The sequence below is a fragment of the Meles meles genome, chromosome 4 (genome assembly GCF_922984935.1).
Source record: "Meles meles chromosome 4, mMelMel3.1 paternal haplotype, whole genome shotgun sequence".
Lineage (NCBI taxonomy): Eukaryota > Metazoa > Chordata > Mammalia > Carnivora > Mustelidae > Meles > Meles meles.
This window is the reverse complement of record NC_060069.1, coordinates 43,812,154-43,832,773: the sequence shown is the minus strand read 5'-3', so window position 1 is coordinate 43,832,773 and position 20,620 is coordinate 43,812,154. Positions and strand designations below refer to the sequence as shown.

Here is a 20,620-nt window from a genome sequence, read left to right as displayed (position 1 = left end):
TTACTTAAGATGGGAAACTTAGTCATTAATTTCAGACTTTTTTATTACATGTGTTGAATTCTATAATTTCTCTGTAAGTGCTTTCTCAGCTCCATAACACATTTTTTTTTTCCTAGCTGCAAGGGAAACTGATAAATGGAATTTTTTGGCTGGACATGTTCTTTTATAGAACATTTACGATTAGGATTCTGTAAGTAAGAAATCAGGGGAGAATGGATATTGGTTAGGAAGCTAGTAGTGTCTGCCATGAAAACAGTCTTTAAAATCAGGCTACATGCTGTGCAGTGTCATTATTGTAAACCTACAATCCACCTAAAACCCATTGCAGGTCATGTGGGTATTTTACTTGCCCCCTTTTTGGTGGTAGATTAGCCTTAACTTTTTGTTGTTGTTTATTTATTTATTTATTTATTTTAAGATTTTATTTATTTGACAGAGATCACAAGTAGACAGAGAGAGAGAGAGGTGGGGAAGCAGGCTCCCTGCTAAGCAGAGAGCCTGATGCGAGGCCCAAACCCAGGACACTGGGATCATGACCTGAGCAGAAGGCAGAGGTTTAACCCACCCATATGCCCCAAAGATTTTATTGATTTATTTGACAGGCAGAGATCACAATTAGGCCCTGGGATCATGACCTGAGCCCAAGGCAGAGGCTTTAACCCACTGAGCCGCCCAGGCGCCCCTAGCCTTAAGTTTATTTAACATTTTTTTCTTAAATTTTTTGCTTTATGATTAGCAGATAGTAAAGGTCGAATTGAGGTTCCTTTAGTTTTTTGTTAGCGCCCCATACATTTTTTTTACCTTCTTATTTCGGAAAATTTTCACCATATTCAAAAGTAGAAGGAATTTATTGAGCCTCTATGTATCCATTAACTAATTCCAGTAATCATTGCACGTGGCCAGTCTTGATTTATACCTCATCCTAGTCACATTATTTTGAAACAAATCTCAGAATTCCTTTTTTTATTCATTAAATCTTTAAAAGGTAGAGACTCTTGGGGCACCTGGGTGGTTCAGTCAGTTAAGTGTCTGTCTTCTTTCAGCTCAGGTCATGGTCTTGGGGTCCTGGGATCGAGCCCTGCGTCAGGCTCCCTGCTCTCCAGGGAGTCTCTTTCTCCCTTTCCCTCTGTCTGCCACTCCCCCTGCTTGTGCTCTTTCCCTCTCTCTATCGAATAAATGAATACAATCTTAAAAAAAAAAAAAAAGATAGACTATTTTTTTAAAACACAGTCACACTACCAGTAACACACCCTTAAAAAATTAACAGCAGTTCCTTACTATCATGAGATGTCTAGTGTTCAACTTTTGATGACCTTACAAAGTTTTTTTTTAAATAATTTGAGTTGGGATCGAAATAAGTTCCACTTAGACAACCCATATTTTGTGACTCAGTCAGTTTACTGATACTTGTGACAAATTTACCTGGGGGAAAACTGTTGAAATTTGCAATTCTTGTGATCACAGTGAAACCCTTCATTGTAATTAAGCTTAGGAAAACATGGTTGTTGGTTTTTCCCATTCATTATATGCTGTTTTGTTTTGGTTTGAGTGTTAGAGATCTGTTAGATTTTTTTGCAAAATGATGATTTATGCAAAATGATGAGTATCTTTCTTTGTGTCAAAGCAGTGCTAGTTGAAGAATAGTAATGAGAAAGGTAGGCATCCTTTTCTGTGTTGAGTCATTTTAAAAACTAGTGTTTTGGCTTTATATTTAAAACCTTAAATCTTGAGGGGCGCCTGGGTGGCTCAGTGGGTTAAAGCCTCTGCCTTTGGCTCAGGTCATGATCCCGGGGTCCTGGGATCAAGCCCCACATCTGGCTCTCTGCTCCGCAGGGAGCCTGCTTTCCCCTCTCTCTGCCTGCTTCTCTGCCTACTTGTGATCTCTTTCTCTCTTGTCAAATAAATAAATAAAATCTTTAAAACCTTAAATCTTCTATTTTTATGGGCTGGGAATAAACTGTTTTCTTGATTCTATTCATTTTGATGTAAAGGAAACCTGTGCTTACAATACACATTATGCCAGGTGGTAGGATGATTTTTATTTTTGTTTTTAAAATAATACATTCCAACTTGGCTGTGTAAGGTAAAGTTGTTGCACTCAAATAGCTTAAAATTTAGTAAAGAGATACATTCAGCAGAGAGTAATATTGTCTAGCTGAATCTTAATATTTCTTTTTTGTTGTTGTTGTTGTTTTGTTTTTGTTTTTGTTTTTAAAGATTTTATTTATTTATTTGACAGAGAGATCACAAGTAGGCAGAAAGGCAGACAGAGAGAGAGAGGGAAGCAGGCCCCCTGCTGAGCAGAGAGCCCGATGTGGGACTCAATCCCAGGACCCCGGCATCATGACCTGAGCCGAAGGCAGAGCCTTAACACACTGAGCCACCCAGGTGCTCTGTTGTTGTTTTTTTCTTAAGATTTTATTTATTTGAGAGAGAGAAGGAGCGGAGAGAGGGAGAAGGAGCCGAATGCGGATCATGACCTGAACCAAAGGCAGATGCTTAACCAGCTGAGCCACCCAGGCGCCTTAACTGTTAAATTTCTTATGACCTGTTTGACTTTATCTATTTTTTTGGTTTAACTGTTTTCTTTTTCTTTCCACCCATGTTTTATGACTGTATCTCTCAGGAGAGCCTTATAGATGCAAGTGAAGACAGCCAGCTAGAAGCTGCCATCAGAGCCTCCTTGCAAGAGACACACTTTGATTCAACACAGACAAAACAGGATAGCCGCTCAGATGAAGAATCTGAATCTGAACTTTTTTCTGGCAGTGAGGAGTTCATATCTGTTTGTGGTTCTGATGAAGAAGAAGAGATAGAGAATCTTGCCAAGTCCAGAAAATCTCCCCACAAAGATTTGGGGCATAGAAAAGAGGAGAATAGAAGGCCACTGACTGAACCCCCAGCCAGAACTGAGCCTGGAGCAGCCACAAACCACCAAGGATTGCCAGCCGTGGATTCAGAAATATTGGAAATGTCACCTGAAAAACCAGATGGAATAGTGGAGGGCATAGATGTAAATGGTGAGTTATATTCTAGGCCTACTTTACTTAAAACTTGGATGTCACTAAAGGGGTTTATTTAAGTTAGTCTTCTGTCTTAAGCTCTTACTATCTTTTTCTTTTTTTTAACCCTTCCTTTAGGACCAAAAGCACAGCTGATGTTGCGGTATCCAGATGGAAAAAGGGAACAGATCACTCTTCCAGAGCAAGCTAAACTGTTGGTAAGTATATCCAGTTGGAGGTGTTTACTCGAAGCAGAGAAAGTAATCAATTGGCATAATTGGCTTTATGATTCTTTGAAATAGATGGTATTCAGTCTGGCCTCCAACTGGAAACTTTAACTGTGGTGAACCTTTGGATTACTTTATTTCCTTCTTAAATTATCTTAGGCAAGATTTTCTTTTTTTTTTTTTTTTTTTCCAGTCAAGATTTTCTATTTCATGGCTGCGTGGGATAGAAACCCAACAAAATTATACCTGGAAAGGGGGAACAGGGTTACTTGAAGATTACAGTGGGGTTCCTGGGTGTCCTAGTAGCTGAACCTGCAAAGTGGTTAAGAATCAAAATTGTTTTTCTGTGTGTTTCTCTCATGGGTCCTGTTTTGTTTCCCTTTTGTGATATTCTGCTTCACACCATTCTTCTCTCTATATACTAGGGTTTTTGTTTAACTCTTGACTTGTACATGGTTCATCGTAGTGATGCTGAGGGCCTTTTCATCTAAAGTCCACAGCTTATGGGCTTTCGTCTGTTTCTGACTCCTGGAACAGAGAATGGGTCTGACTAGTGAATCCCCCTTGGGTCAGGTGTCCATACCTAGTCACTTGCTGTGGCTGGAGAGAATTAATCTGATTATTCAAGACTGTATTACTAAAGTACAAGAAGGTTCTGGTCACTGGTGCTGATACCCTGAACTGTCTTCCTGGTCTAGTATTTGGGTGGGAATGGGAGATGAGATTGTGGATAGAACAAGTCTAGCTTACTTCTTTGAGAAGTTTGGTTGTAAAGCTAGAGGGGGAGAATGGACAATAATCAGAGGGGAAAAAAATAATTAAAGGAGAGACTGAGGTGAGATTGAAGGTACCTATAAAAGGGATATCGTAGTGGCACAGTTTCTGAGAAGGCAAGGAGAGATTCAGTATACCGGTGGCACAAATCTTTGTAGGTAGACTAAAGGATAAATCTTTGATAAAAAAGAAAAAAATTGTTAAAATGTTTAAAGAGAGGACAGTAATTTTACAAATAGAAATTGAGTTTATTTGGGAGACAAACACAGTCCTGTATATTTCAGTATCACTTAATGGCCCTAAATTATTAGATACAGGTTTATTATCTACCCGTCCAGAGTTATATTGGCTCTTCTACAGAGTAAGGTTTGGTTATGTGAAAGCATAATTTAACTTGGGGTATCTAGGTGGCTCAGTAAATTAAGCATCTGCCTGGCGCGCCTGGGTGGCTCAGTCGTTAAGCATCTGCCTTCGGCTCAGGTCATAGTCCCAGGGTCCTGGGATCCAGCCCCACATCGGGCTTCCTGCTCCACAGGAGGCCTGCTTCTCCCTCTCCTACTCCCTCTGCTGTGTTCCCGCTCTTGCTGTGTCTCTGCCAAATAAATAAATAAAATCTTAAAAAAAAAAAAAAAATTAAGCATCTGCCTTCAGCTCCGGTCATGATCCCCAGAGTTCTGGGATTGAGCCTCATATCAGGCTCCCTACTCAGTGGGGAGTTGCTTCTCCCTCCCCCACTACCCCTCCCCTAGCTTGTGCTGTTTCTCTTGCTCATTCTCTTTCAAATAAATAAAATCTTTAAAAAAAAAGAATAACTTCATATCTTATATGATAGAAATGAATATAAAATACTTAATGCTTTAAAATATTTTTTTTTGCTTTAATATATTCTTTCTTTTTATTTACATCTAACAGCATTGTCTTTCTCTTATTTTTCATAGGCTTTGGTGAAGCACGTCCAGTCCAAAGGATACCCAAATGAACGTTTTGAACTTCTCACCAACTTCCCTCGAAGGAAACTCTCTCATCTGGACTATGACATTACATTACAGGAGGCAGGCCTTTGTCCTCAAGAGACTGTCTTTGTACAGGAAAGAAATTAACATCATGGCCTGACCTCTCTCAGCTTACCCCTTTTTTCCCTTTCCTGTGAGATACCGTGTCACTAAGTATGCATTTTGGCTCATAGGACCATAGAGCCAAAGTTGGGCAAGCAAGTCACCTGCCTTCTCTTTTATTTCTTGCTCTCTCCTTTATTCAGTCTCTTTTTCCCTCCTTCCCCCACCTTTTCAGTCCTCTTCTGTTTTCTTCTTTTTCCTACTGTTCTTTCTTTCTTACCTAATCTGGTGACCAAATGGAAGTGTAAGGATTAGACCTCCTAGTACTGGCAGCAGGAAATGTGTGTTCCAATAAGTGGTCTCTTGCACAGCACTTTTTTGGGATCAAATGATAATGTTACTCCTCAGACTCCTTTGGTAAAGGAATGGCTAGATTCAGAATAAGAACAACCTCCCTTTTTTGTAAGCCCCATTTTTGGTAGGGAAAAGAAATTCTATAACACATGTTTTGTTTTGTTGTTCATGTAAGAAATATCACGTGACAAAAATATCTAGGTCTGTTTACATGGAAAAAGCATCCCTTATAATTATTGCTCATCGTACTTAAAATGTTTTTCAGTGGATTCCCATGTTCCCAGCTAGAATTATTTCCATGGTATGTGTTATTGGCAGAATGAGTGTTAAGTATAGAATGAGTAGTGTGGGGTGGCTTTCAGTATCCTAGCCTGAAACAGCTTTCTTCATTATTACTTTATAAACTCTATTGATCCTGCTCATCCTGAAATGGACATTTAGTGAGGCTATTGTGGTGATTGGGATAGGAAGGTACTTGCTGTTTTTGCCAGTACAGCATATTAGTTCCTTTGGCCCTTCCATTGTTTGGGTCCACAGGTGATCTATGGGAAGGCAGCTGTTCAATAATCATGCAGTATAATGGCTTGTAGTTGTAACCAATGTGGTTACTGATTGTCCTATGTGTTTTAAGGCATACTTATGTATGTCCTGGGGGAAAAAAGAAGATGCAGCTGAGAGTTGCTAACCATGTTCCTACGGTTAGAAAGAATTATTCATTTTTTTTACCCCTGGTTGGAATAGTTTTTGAAAGGCTCTGGTGAGTGAATGAACTTAATTCCTCTACTGTTTTCTTGCAAAAGATATCAAAACTGAAAGCCTCTGTAAGGGGAAGACCTGTAAATTCAGTTTATAAGACAACATTTAGTAAGGGAGGTAGAAAAGATTATCAGCAATCTTCAGATGATGTGGACTTTTTCTGTCAACAAAGCCACAAACAAAATGTAGTGGGTGAAAACTTTTTTCAGTATTATTTAGAAGAGGCCATCCTGAATCTATATAATACTGTTTGACTTATCACCGTCCCTGTATGCCCAATTCTTGTGTCGAGCTTTAAATAGAGTCCTCTGAAGGGGTAGTAATGATCCTAGTGGCAAAAATCAGAACTTCAACCTTGTGATATAGGATGGGCCTATTTTGTCAATTGGGGATTTGGATCAGTTGATTCTACTACTTGAGGAACATAAATTGCTATTGCTCAGAGACCTTTAACGTTCCCATCTACTTTAAGATCATTCTCTTGGCAACTAGGGGATTAAAAAAAAGATGGTTATGTGTTCCTAGTACACAATTAGAGAATATGGTTTCTAATGGTTGGATTTAGAGGGACCCTTCCTAAAGAATGAGTTATGTATCTCCTCAAGGAAATCATGGAAAATTCTGTTTATTCTTCAGTGAGTCATTTTGAATTAATGTTCTTACATTTTTTTCTAAGTCTGTGTAAGTGCTTATGTATAAGTATATAATTGTATAAATATTTATAAATATATTTATATGATTACAATTTCATTTATACCTTGAGTCAAAGTTCTCTCTTTAGATTGGTGACTGAATAATACCATTTTGGTGTTTTTTCTTAGGCTCTCAAGTAACTAGCAGCTTCTAATTTATTGAGGAAACATGGTTTTCATGTTAATTCCTCAATTGTATCTCTGAACTTGGATAATATACTTGCTATCTGAGGAATAGAGCTTATAAACTAGCAAAGGTGCAGTAGAGGGTTAAAAAACTGTTGGTAGTAGACAAGGTCAGAAATCTAAAAATTCAGGGAGGCACAGGGTAAGAACTGAGGGTATGCCCAGCTTTGGTGCTCTGATGGCACCTATCTCCACTCTCAGCAGAGTCACAGCTAAAGCCCAAATCTCTCAAAAATGTGAAGTCAAGAATCTTCCCTGTGGGACCCTTTCATTCTTTCACTTACTAACTTCTCTTGATAAAACATATCTCAAGAACCTGAGACATGTTCATTAATGATAGGATGTAGTTCTACCTTTTTGATGAGCTCAGCCGTGGCATATCCATTTCTGAGAAACCAAAGTGACTTTTTCAACTTGGATTACTGTGAGATGACCGAGTATATATAAAATGATTTAAGTAAGCATATCAAAGGCTTAGGGCATGAGATACTGGTCCAACTTAGATACAGCTGGTGTGTTTAGAGTACAAGATGTAGAGGATTTTATTTTATTTTGAGGCAGAGTGTAATTATCCTGGGCTTGCTATTGAGGCCTGTGGGGAAGGGATTATGGATTGTACGTGGGAAGAGTAAATATGGAGAATTGCTTCACTCATAAACTTAATTCACTAAAGGAGTAAGCTTCTTCCAGTTTGTCTTATTTTCTCTGCAAATTCCTTTGCTCTGTGGAGGAGACATTTTAAATGAGCTAGTAAGATTGGTTAAAAATAGTTGTTCCTTGTAGGTATTAGAAACAGCTGGAAAGAAAAGGTGTGGAGGAAAAGGACAAGATAGACTGTGAGAGTGACAAGAAACAAATACAGGGAGATGGAATGAAAACTAGTAGGGGAAAAAAGTGACAGAAAACACCTTTTGAATTTGATTTAGAAAGGAACCAGAGAAGAGAGAGAACAGCCAAATGGGGAAAGAATGGGGAACTAATTTTGAGTAACCAGCATGTGCTAGGTATTTCCTGTACATTTTCTCCTTTACTCTTCCAAAGAACTCTACAAAATGTAAATTTTATATTCTCCCCATCTTGTAGGTAGGACAAAATTAAAGTTTAGAGAAACTGTTCAGGATGTCACAGCTAGTAATTGGCAAAATCAAAATTGGGATCCAGAGTCCATGCTTTTTTCACTCCCTTGCTGTTGTCTCCTACAACAAGGGAATCCGTTTACCCAAAAGGTTATCTTCCTGTTATTTGGCTCTGTAAATTATCATTTGTTTTCGTTTCCTTAAGGCTTGTGGGATTTGCACTATACCTACAAATTCTTATTTACACCACTGTTTTGAGGGACTGATTATTGCTTTTTAAAAAAATGATGCACTGATGAAAATGTGAAAGAGAAATATGTGGCATTATTTGCCAAGAATAAATGGAAAGGATAAAAAATAATTTTATCTTTTTTTTAACCATTTTTGGGAAAAGATATAGTTATCTTTTCATTGTCCCACCCATACCAGATTATTGAACTCTCTGTGTGTATGTTTTTAGATCTCTCATAACATTTTACTTCCTCAACTCTAAAAAGTCAACAAGTATATACTGAGTCCCTTAATCAACATTGGAAATATCTTGAAGTCTAATACCTGATTTCTTCTGTTTTATCCAGTTGGAAAGATAGACTACACATGGGATAATCGAAGAACATGTTAAATGCTTACCTTTCTGGTGCTGAACTATAATTACAATAAAAGTTTAGAAAAGGGAAAGACTTGTGTTGGCTTTCATTAGGAAAGTCCACAAAATAAATAAATAAATAAATAAAACTGAAAAGTGGCAAACACTGTAGCTCAAAGTTTTTGACTCACCTGTATTCATTCTTCTGTTCCACCTTTTGTAACTACTAGACTTGGGGCATGACGTTTATCAGTAAGGTCACACCCAGCACCCAAGTAGGAAAGGATTATTGATCCCAGAACTAAGATTTTAGCTAGCAAGGATCTCACTTGGACACTTAGGAAAATACCAGAGGAAGCTACTAGCAATTGGAAAGTGAAGGAAAGACTTAATTTCTCTCCCCAGGTACAAATCAGATGTATAAAGGGGCACTATATGTAGGCATAAGTGCACTTGGGTAACAGCTCTGCCAGTAATAGAGAATTGGGCTAGATCAATAGTTTTCAGTCTTTTCAAGTAAAAGGACTTAAAATATTAAAATTTGGCAAGAGTAAGGAATTGTGGGGTTAAGTATTAATAACATTAAGTCCATAGATGAAGAAAATGTAATGTGCATATGGAATTGCAGACCCTTTGCAAAAACTCTTGGAACCCACAGATTGTAGACCACCAAATTAGATTATTTTTGAAGTCCTTTCCACTCTAAAATTCTATGCTTCTAGTTTCTCCTCTTTATATTATCCCTAGGCTAATTAAAATTTTTCTTGTTAATCAGTTGCTGTGCTTTTTAATGTGTCCAGGTTTTATTTGCCCAGTAACTTAATCTAAGCTCACTGTGATAACTAAAATCTCCAAAAAGGAGAGCATAATAGTTCTAGATCTAGTAATGATCTTTTAAACACAGTTCATTAACTTGATGCTGTCTCTCCCATCCAAGTACTAACCAGGCCCGACCCTGCTTAGCTTCTGAGATCAGATGAGATTGGGCGCTTTAAGGGTGGTATGGCCGTAGACCATGCTGTGTCTCTTTTTTTTTTTTTTTTTAAGATTTTATTTATTTATTTGACAAATAGAGATCACAAGTAGGCAGAGAGGCAGGCAGAGAGAGAGGAGGAAGCAGGCTCCCTGCTGAGCAGAGAGCCTGATACGGGGCATGATCCCAGAGTCCTGGGATGATGACCTGAGCCTTGATCCCAGAGTCCTGGGATGATGACCTGAGCCGAAGGCAGAGGCTTTAACCCACTGAGCCACCCAGGCGCCCCCCATGCTGTGTTTCTAATCGGTGTTAAGTATGACTAAAATGTAATCAATGAGAGCCAAATATTTCATTGACACCAGAGTTAAATTTTATTTTTACCTGTGTGCTTAAAGCACTTTATTGGCTGAGCAGTTGTTAGGAAATTGATTTATATAAGTTGTAGAATTCACACTTGGTTTTGGCAAAAACAACCTTTTCAAGATTCAGTTAGGCTGACTTTCAAAAATACTTCTTTCCCAGAGTGTATCTCCATTATGTCATTCATATCCTCTCTCATTCTCTCTCTCTCTCACTCTCTCTCTCTCTCTCTCTCTCCCTCTCTCTGGCCCTCTTTCACTTAACTACTCAATAGTAAATCATAGGATACAAGTTGATGAATAAGTGATGCCTTGTGTAAAACTAAATGAGGGTAGGAAGACCCAACCCTTCTGATGAACATGGCAGTTTTCCAATATTACAAGCCTTGATGAAAAGGCTACTTAAAGACAGCTGTGCCCTATGAATATTCAACTTCATTGATTTGCCTTGCCTTGACGTGGAACTTGGTATTGCATTGTACACAGTTTAGAGTAGTGGCAAGAATATTCTTTCATACAGAAAATAACCAACACAACACCACAGCACTATCTTGATTTCTCCTGTTCTATAGAAATTTAGTAGTTCAGTGATGGTTATTTTGGTCTTTGACTCAACTGTGTGCCAACATTGCTAGAGAGACAGCTTAGAATCAAGAATATTTTTTACAGAGATTATGATACTCCTTGATAGTTTTCCCGTAAAATGAACTTGTGATTAAATTATTGGATGTGATGATGAGACCATTAATTAGAAAATCTTTCCATCCTACTTTCTCTTTTACTTTGCCACTCTCTATTCTTGATTCTTTTGGACATCCATTCACTGAATATTAGTCATGATTTTTAATGAAATTAGCTATGTTTAAGAAATTCCATTGCTAAGTTTGAATATGTTAACATTTAAAATTTTTTTCATTAATATATAAGAGAACAATTTGAAGCAATGTTTTTATAGCTCATTTGCTCTCTACCTAAAAATTCTCTTACTCTGAATATAGAATTGCTAGCACCGTGATACCCCTCCCCTTTCTTTAGCCTGCGGAATGCTGTTGAACTATGTAGAATCTCAGTCATTCTCATAAACATAATTTTTGGTTCAAGCCTTTCTTTGTCATATGGTCTTCAAGTAGAGTTGGCCAATCCAATATGAACTACTTCAATAAAATGATTTAACATTTCTGAAAAGTATTTTCAAGAGATGGCCAGATTTACTTGGATGAGAGATACAAATACCAATGGTAGTATTTTGCCCAAGAATAATCCCACATTAATCTCTAAATACAGGAGGTTGCCTTGTTGTACTTAACTCGCTGGCCACAAACAGCAAATTTTTGTTGTTTGCTTATTGGTATTTCCTGTATAGAGATCAAAATGCCCTGAGATTTTATATCCCTTACAGAGTCACTTAAGTTTTCAAATAGGAAGAATAGTCAGGCTACATGGGACTGAACATTAAAATTTTATCTGTATCAAAGCAAGTTTTTAGTCTAACTGGGCTACCATGAATCATTTATAAGATGTGGTAAATAAAATGGGAAGCATTTTAAATCACTGGATAATTCTGACCTGGAATGATTTTCCTTTTCTTAAAATCTTTTTTATTTGCTTTTTGCATGGACTCAGTATGAGCATCTTAACTAATAAGGGAGAGATTCTTGATCTGGAGCTATTTCCTGCCATTCTGCTTTTTTTTCCTTTTGTCAAACTTGCTGGCTTTAGAAGAGTACAGGTCACTAGGATCTATTTCAAATTAGTGTCATTGGAATGCTGATGCTCAGTTGGATATCTTAATGTTTTCAACAAAATGGATTGATAGTATGTTTTTCTCAGATTTCTGTGTTCTTAATAATGGAAAATATCAATAAATTATATGGTGTGATTTAAAATATTAAATTAGTTTTTTACCCTAATCATATATGTTCTCAACAATAACTTTTTGATGATTTATTGCCCTGTAAGTTAAACCTCACATAAAGTTAATCATTGTCACTAGAAAATCCCCTTTTACCTACTAATTAGAATGAAAGTAGCTTGTGACCTCCACTTTCTAGTTAATGAGTGTAGCAAGCTTGTACTGAGGACTGTTTATCTTACCCATTCTGGGACTTGGGCCTTGTTACTTTTCTCATGTTTGTCCCTTCAGTTTTGGAAAGGCTATTTAAAACTCTTGCTGGGAAACAGACAGTAAAGCTATGATATAATCCTCTAGTCTTAGATATAGAGAAGTGAGTACCAGCTGATGCTAACGTGATACTTAGACTTTGAGGGGCTCTCATCCAAGCTTTGGCATGAATCTTAGGTACAATTTTTTCACTCCTTTAAAAACTCTTTTCTAGAACAGTTTTCCTTTTGATTGTTAACAACTTCTAAGCATCTGGTGTCTTTTTTTTTTTAAACCCTTTAAGAAAAGTCCTTTTTCGAGTAGGTATTGATTGTTCCATGGATACTCTCAGGAGTGTTTGTAGGCTCCGTGCATGCTTTGTACGAGTTCAGTTTGAATAATGCATTTTGAATCACGTGGGATGTCCGATTCTGGCATGTCCTCACTAATTGTGTTTTTTAAACATTTTTCATGTCATTTTCCAAACCTCACTTGCCATCTTATTCAGAGGGTTAATCAAGGAATGAAATTTGGGGAATAGGGATGGGGGTGGGTTGGGGACTCGAGTGAAGTCAGCTTGGGTGTTTGCTTTAAAGTGTTTCACAAGCAGTTCCTAACAGTATTTAGAGATTCCCTGGGAATCCTTATTCTGGACAAAGTGGTGGTCTTAGTGAGATTTGCATTTTTAATGCAGGACAGGCTCGAGATCTAATCTGTAGTGTAATTTTGTTATTGAATCCAAGAAGATAATGGACAGAGACAGTGCTCCTATTGTAGTGTTTCTAGCAAGTTCTCCCTAAAATGCACATATAGTTCTCAGTTTTCTGGGATTTTAATCCCATGGTGCTAGGAGATAATTGTTTCTGCAGCTCTTCTCAAAAGTGGGAAGAAGGGTTTGGGACCAGTGAGCAAGGGGCAACTGGATCATCCGCTAAATTTTTTTGTTCATAACACACTAGAGACCCTCCTGTATATCTAGTAAGTGATAATTAAGGTGCTAGGGAAAGCCTTAAATTTGAAGACAAATGGAGGCAGTAGAAGATCTAAACTTGGAGAGGAGAAGAACATGCCGTTAGATAAAGCAGAGCTGTAACTGCTGGCTAAGACTCAATGGAACTTCCACTTGCTCTAAAACCAGGGAAATCTTAGATAACTGGGTGTGGTATATCTATAGGTACACATACTCTATAGGTAAATATTTCTAAAAAGAGGGTCTTTCAGTTGATGATCCTCTGGTTTTGGCTGTACCAAATTGTGAATATTCTTGCTGTGTTGTACCCAGTTGCTTTATATTGATACTGCAACTTGAATGGGGGGTGGGGTGGGGCATTTGGGGTGGGGGAGGGAGGGGAGTGGGATAAGTCTTTTGAAGACATCAGCTCACTGTGCTGAGAGAGGGACCAAACTCAAGGAAACCTCTGATCTATAAATTCAACTGCTGCATTTTTTTATAAATACATGTAAATGTCCTGTTGTAATATTTGATCTTGGAAATAAAATCAAAAACTTTTCAGTATTAGTTTTTTTGGTGGTGTTTTTGTGCGATAAGACTCCCTAGATATTATTTAATTAATATAATTCAGGTTCCAAGAGCTTGCCCTCATATTCTCATGTTTAGAACACAAATATTGACATAGGTTAATTTATAGTCGCATTATCAAGAATAGTGTTTGCTACTAGTAGTATGTTGAACATTGGTGGTAATTGCTCTGTAAATGTTGGTCATGTCATGAAATCATTAGGTGAGTTAGCTTTTTAGGAAAGTAGGATTCTATAACATTTTTGGGCAATTCCAGCATGAAGTCTTTCAGACCAGGAATAATGACTAATAACCCAACTTTAACAAGTTAAGGGGAAAAGGGATTTTTAGGTTAATGGGAGAAAAGCTAGGAGATAAGATTCTATTGTTTTGTAGAACTTGAGATCACTGATTAGCTCACAGGAATCCCAGGAACCAGTTTGTGGAACTGTGCCTCTTCCTCTTGTGGAACTATTCCTCATCCCCATGTTTTAGCAACATACCCTGATGGGACTTGCCATCTTCTTCCAAGACCTTGTCTCCCTGGCCACGTGGATGGGCCAAGGGACGGGCATAAACACTAAATTGGGCTGAGAGAGTATCTTTCCCATTCCTCCAGCCACAGAATACTTAACCTTAACTAGCCTCACTATGTGCCGAATAATAGAAAAACGGCAATGAGCAAAACATACACAGCCCGGTGCTCAGGGAACTTATTTTCAGTGAATACAGATAATAAAAATGAAAAATGTTGAAAAAATATTGATTTAAAGACTGAAAAAATAGAAAAGCAGAGAATTCTTTATTTTTTAAAGATTTATAAGAGAGAGTGGGTGGAGGGAGGAGAGGAAGAGAGAGTTTTTTTTTTTTTTAAAGATTTTATTTATTTGACAGAGATCACAAGTAGACAGAGGCAGGCAGAGAGAGAGAGAGGAAGAAGCAGGCTCCCTGCTGAGCAGAGAGCCCGATGTGGACCCTGGGATCATGACCTGAGCTGAAGGCAGAGGCTTTAACCCACTGAGCCACCCAGGCGCCCCGGAAGAGAGAGTCTTAAGCAGACTGCTGAACACGGAGCCCAAAACAGGGCTTCATCTCATCACCCTGAGATCACGACCTGAGCCAAAACCAAGAGCTGGGCCCTTAAGTGACTGTGCCACCCAGGTGCGCCAAGAATTCTGCCAGTAAGATACTGGGGAGTTAATATTTAGCCTGAGACCTGAAGGATGCAAAGAAGGTGGCCATACTAAGAGCAGGAGGAAAACTTCCAAGCAGAACAACCACAGAGGCTGGGTAGCAGCACAGTTTCTGATGTATTAGAGTTATTTAGAGAAGGCATGCGGGTCTGGCATGTAGTGAGCAAAGGGATTGGCATAAAGTGAGGAAAAGCCAGATCATACAAGGCCTTATTAGGCCTTGATAAGGAGCTCAGTTTGTGTTCCAAGTGTAATGAGAAGCCATTATTATGTGGACAGTGAACTGGAGGAAGGCAACAGTAGAGACGGTTGCAATGATCAAACTAAAACAGGTCACCTGGGCCAGAGAGTGGCAGAGCAACTGAGAAGGAGGGTAGAGAGCAGAGATGCATTATGAAGGTAGAAATGGAAGGACTTAAATGTGGGGGAATGAAGGAAAGCACAATCGAGAATGACTCGTTTCCAGCCATGGGAGGTTGCGGTGTCTTTACTGAAGCAGGAAGATGTGATCAGGCAGGTTTGGTGGAGAAGAAATAATTTTGGATGTGTTCATTGTGAAGTTTCCAAAGGGTAGGAGTAGTAAAGGAAGTTGGACGTGTAAGTATGAAGCTTGGAGGAGAGGTAGACTGGAATTAGAGATTTGAAAAATCATCACCGTCACAGATGGAGTTTAGTCCCCTGAGAAAGAATGAGGTCACCTAGAGAAGGAGAAAGTTAAAGAAGAGAGTCCAGGACCTAGGTCTGGAGATCTGCAACAGAAAGAGGTCCAGTCAAGGAGGTGCGGTCAGTGAGGGAGGAGAAACACCAGAGTGGCGGGCGAGGGGAGTCAAGGGAGCCAAGAGCAAGAATTTCAGAAAGAATCTAGTGGCCAGCTCTGTCTAATTCTGTCTTGGGGTCAAGTAAGAAGGACAGCGAAGTGTTTGTTAGACGCAAAAAGTCATTGGATACCAAGAACCATCTCAGGGTGCTGTTGGAAACAGGAGCCTAATTGGAGTGGCTTAAAGTTTGTAATATTTTTATACTAATAAAGAAAAAACAATACTTCCTCTTCAGTGGGCTAGTATAAATGGCAATTCTTTCAACATCTCCTATGTTCCTTTTTTTCTCATTCCAATTAAGGGAATGTGCTCTCTTGTTTAGTCAGTGGTAAGTTGAGGTTGGAGCCCACCCACAGGAAGCTGATAGTCTGTCCCTTTTATTTGGGTAACCCTGGCCTCATGGCCATCATCTTTTCCCCTTCCCTTCTTCCAATGAAATGTTCTCAACTTCCTCTATTGCTCAAATCCCAACTCCAGACCCCACACTATCCCTTAGAATGGAACATCTGTCTATCCTGTTCTCAGAAGCCTTTCAATCTCGGTTTATGGTACTAGGCAAATTCTTTTCCCACCCAAGCCCTGTTCTTAATTTGTGCCCTTCCTAGACTCCCATTTGCTTCTCCCTGGAGATATCACCACCAAAGTCTGATTAGTATAACTAGATAACTAGTAGCTGCGTCTCTAGTGAAGCCAAGCTTTTTTGTCTGTTTGTTTTTTTTAAGTAGGCTCCACACCCAGCGTGGAGCCCAACATGGGTCTTGAACTCCTGACCCTGAAATCAAGACCTGAGCTGAGATTAAGAGTCAGAAGCATAACCAACTGAGCCACCCATGTGCCTCCAGTGGAGCCAGATTCTAAGGTTATTGACACATCTGTAAAAAGGTCATGCTTTAGTTCTGTGTTGGCATTCGTCAGGCAGGCATAAAGGTGTAACCCAGGGAGGTGAAGAACTTGAACTAGAGCTGGCCTTACTTAGTAAAACTGCCTATTGCAAGGATATAGTTTCTAAAAGAAATATAGTTAGCCTTGTTTGTAAGGCTAACCATTGAATTAATTGTCACACGTTTACCCTAAGGAACAAAGACCTCCAGCTGCTAACAAGCCGGAAAGAAATTTGGTCCTTTATGGGGTTAAAGCCCAGTTCCACCATTTCCCCTTGCTCCATGAACACCATTTCAATGATCTCCAAATGAGAGTGTCTGCTGCTAGATAAGCCATTGGGCTGGGAACAGAGATACTTTCTAAAAATCTGAGTGCTATCTGGCAGTCAGCCATCAGATTATTCTGATTACCTAAGTGCGAGATGTTCTAACAGATACCTCATATAAAATCCTTTTGCTAAACTGAGATCCAAGGACAGCAGGAGAGGATTAACCCAGTCTAGGCATCTCACATTTTATTTCATTTTCAGAATAAACCTCCAAGGTAGGCATCATTTTATAAATGAAAAACTGAGGTCCGGATTATTACTGGGGTTCATTGAAATACCCAGGTTCACCTAGCTGATAGGTATTTGTAGCAGGAATTGAGACTCAGGTCCCTCGGGTGCCAAAACACCACAGAACTTCCTCCAAGAAGAAATACCTTAAAATAGTTATAGAGTCTGGGTTGGGGGGAAAATATCTATCTATATATATCTATATCTATCTATATATCTATATCTATCTATCTATCTATCTATAGATATATATCTATATCAAGCATCAACATGTGACACTGGGAAGAGTGTGCAGATGACAGGATCATTTCCCCAACCTCATTCACTACTACTCTGAGTAAGTCGAATTCTCTGTGCTATAATATCTTTATCTGCATAATAAAGTTAACCTAACATTTATTTTACTTGCTGTAAGTCTATTGTAAGGATCTACTGAGATTCTTTGTAAATGTGTTTTAGAAGATGAATAAATGTTTCTTATTATTTCTTCTTATTATAAACCTTTGTGAGTACTCAGCCTAACTTATCTTTTATCAAAACTCAGCTGAAAAGACACAAGAATTCATTAGGCTGTAAAGGACTCCCTTTTGCAATGAAAATGAAAATTGGATTCTATTTAATGAACTTTTCAAGAGTTGCTTACCAGGTTTTGCTTCAGGCACATCTGCATACATAGAAAGCAGCTCATATGTAGTTTAGAAAAAACGTATTAGCCCATTATAATGATCCCTCTCATATGTGTGCATCAAGGGTTTTCTCAGTATTGCTTGTTTTCATCATTAGAAGTAAAATCTCTGTGTACAGAGACTATGTGTGTTACTTCCTCCAATGCATGAATTAATTCATTAACCGAGCGACTCCTGAACTCCTACTACGTCCTAAATTCTGTGGTAGGTTCTGGGTATACAGAGCAGAGTAAGATACAGCCTCTACCCGCAGGGATCTCACAGTTGTGGGAGCAGAGGCATATCAACAGCACAGGTAAATCAAGTACAGTGGGAAGTGGGCAAAGATTTTTTTAAACAGGATACCAAAAAGTGACCATAAAGGAAAAGTTCTGATAAATAGAACTTAATTAAAATTTAGAACTTCTCTTCATCAAAAGACATCATCATTAAGAAAGTGGAAAACCAAACCATAGATAGGAGAAAACATTCAAAATACATATATCTGATGAAAGTCTCATGTCTGAAATTATAAGATTTTTTTTTAATTAATTTATTTATTTGACAGACAGCAAACACAAGTAGGCAGAGAAGTAGGCAGAGAGAGAGAGGAGGAAGCAGGCTCCCTGCTGAGCAGAGAGCCCAATTCGGGGCTCGATCCCAGGACCCTGGGATCATGACCCCAGCCGAAAGCAGAGGCTTTAACCCACTGAGCCACCCAGGCGCCCCTTTTTTCTTAAAGATTTTTTTTTAATTAATTTATTTATCATGTCTGAAATTATAAAGAACTCCCACAAACCAGTAAGAAAAGAACAAAGAACCAATCAAAACAGGGCAAACGATTTGAGCAGGCACTTCTCAAAGAAGGTTCTCCAAATAGCCAGGTAAAGTGCAAATGAAACAAAAACCACAATGAGATACTACTAAACCACTGGATTACCAAAAATTAAAAACGTTAGTGGGAATGGAAAGCAACTAGAACTCTCATACACTGCTCCTGGGAGTGGAAATTGTAAGGACCACTTTGGGTTACAGACAAAATCACTTACTGGAATTAAATATCCACCTACCCTATGACTCAGCAATCCCACTCCTTAGGCATATTCCCTAGAAAAATTAGTGTGTATATTTTCCAAAAGACATGTATGAGAATATTTACAGGGGCATTATGTATAATAGGCAAAAAATGAAAATAACCTAAATGTCCATCAACAGTAGAATAAATTGTAATATAGTCATATGATGAAATAATAAACCAGAATGAATTGTATGATAGATGAATTTTACAGATATAATCTTGAGTGAAGAAAGCTACAAAATTTTATACACTATATGATTCCATTATATGAAATTCAAAGATGGCCAAAAGCTAGTTAATGACAAAAACCAAAATAGATACACTGGGAATAGGGATAATGACGAGGGAAACTTCTGGGGATTCGGAGATGTCCTGTATCTTGATCTACGATGATGGTTACCCTGGGTGCACATATACAAATTCATTAGTTTTTTTTTTTTTTAACTTTTAAAAAAAAGATTTTATTTATTTATTTGACAGAGATCACAAGTAGGCAGAGAGGCAGGCGGAGGGTGGGTGGTGGAAACAGGCTCCCAGCTGAGTAGAGAGCCCCATGTGGGGCTCCATCCCAGGACTCTGAGATCATGACCTGGGCCGAAGGCAGAGGCTTAACCCACTGAGCCACCCAGGCGCCCTAACTTTTTTTTAAAAAGATTTTTTATTTTTTTATTTGAGAGAGAGTACACTTGAGAGAGAGAGAGAGAGAGAGAGCACAGCAGAGAGAGCAGCGGAAAGAGGGAGAAGCAGACTCCCAAAGAACAGGGAACCCAATGCCAGGCTCCATCCCAGGACCCTGAGATCATGACCTGAGGTGGAGGCAGATGATTAACTAACTGAGCCACCCAGGCACCCCATCACTAGGTTTTATAGTTAAGATTTGTGGGGGTGCCTGCTGGCTCAGTTGGTGGAGCATGTGACTCTTGATCTCAGGGTTGTAAGCTTGAACCCCCTCATTGGGTGTAGAGATTACTTAAAAATAAAAAAGATCTTTAAAAAATAATTAAGGGGCGCCTGGGTGGCTCGGTGGGTTAAAGCCTCTGCCTTCAGCTCAGGTCATGATCTCAGGGTCCTGGGATTGAGCCCCCTCGGGCTCTCTGCTCAGCGGGGAGCCTGCTTCCTCCTCCCTCCCTCTCTCTCTCTCTGCCTGCCTCTCTGCCTACTTGTGATCTCTGTCTGTCAAATAAATAAATAAAATCTTTAAAAATATTAATAATAATAACTAAGATTTATGTATTTTACTGAATGTATATAATACCTACATTCATTAATTCATTTATTTATTTATCTAATTTTTTAAAAAGATTTTTATTTATTTATTTGACAGAGAGAGACAAGCGAAAGAGGAAACACAAGCAGGTGGAGTGGGAGAGGGAGAAGCAGGCTTCCTGCTGGTCAGAGAGCCGAGGAGGTGATGGATCCCAGGACCCTGGGATCATGACTGGAGCTGAAGGCAGATGCTTAACGACTGAGCCACCCAGGCGCCCCATAATACCTACATTTAGAAAAAATAATAATAAAGTGCAGTGAGAATCTAGAGAAAGTAGTGCTTAACTGTGAGTGAAGAAATCAGGGAAGACTTCCCCAGGGATGATTGAACTGGATCTTGAATAAGAACTTGTTAGAAGGGGGTCAGAAATCTCCCATACAGAGGACACCACAAAATGCTCAGCACTCTGGTGTGACTGGTACAAGATGATGGTGGCCTGGGCCTTGAACAAAAAAGTTAGAAGGCTAGCAGAGGAAACCAGGCCATACATCCATTCAG

General features: G+C 38.9%; 1 protein-coding gene across 1 annotated transcript in view; it reads left to right on the top strand.

Annotated features, from left to right (window-relative positions):
* The window catches only part of UBXN7 (UBX domain protein 7), a 60,097-nt gene extending 50,605 nt beyond the window's left edge, over positions 1–9,492 (top strand). Inside the window, exons 9-11 of the mRNA XM_046003263.1 lie at positions 2,627–3,020; positions 3,141–3,220; positions 4,942–9,492. Coding sequence (XP_045859219.1) covers positions 2,627–3,020; positions 3,141–3,220; positions 4,942–5,103 — 636 coding nt within the window. The 3' untranslated portion in view covers positions 5,104–9,492. The remainder of the gene's footprint in view (positions 1–2,626; positions 3,021–3,140; positions 3,221–4,941) is intronic.
* Positions 9,493–20,620: the final 11,128 nt, after the last annotated feature.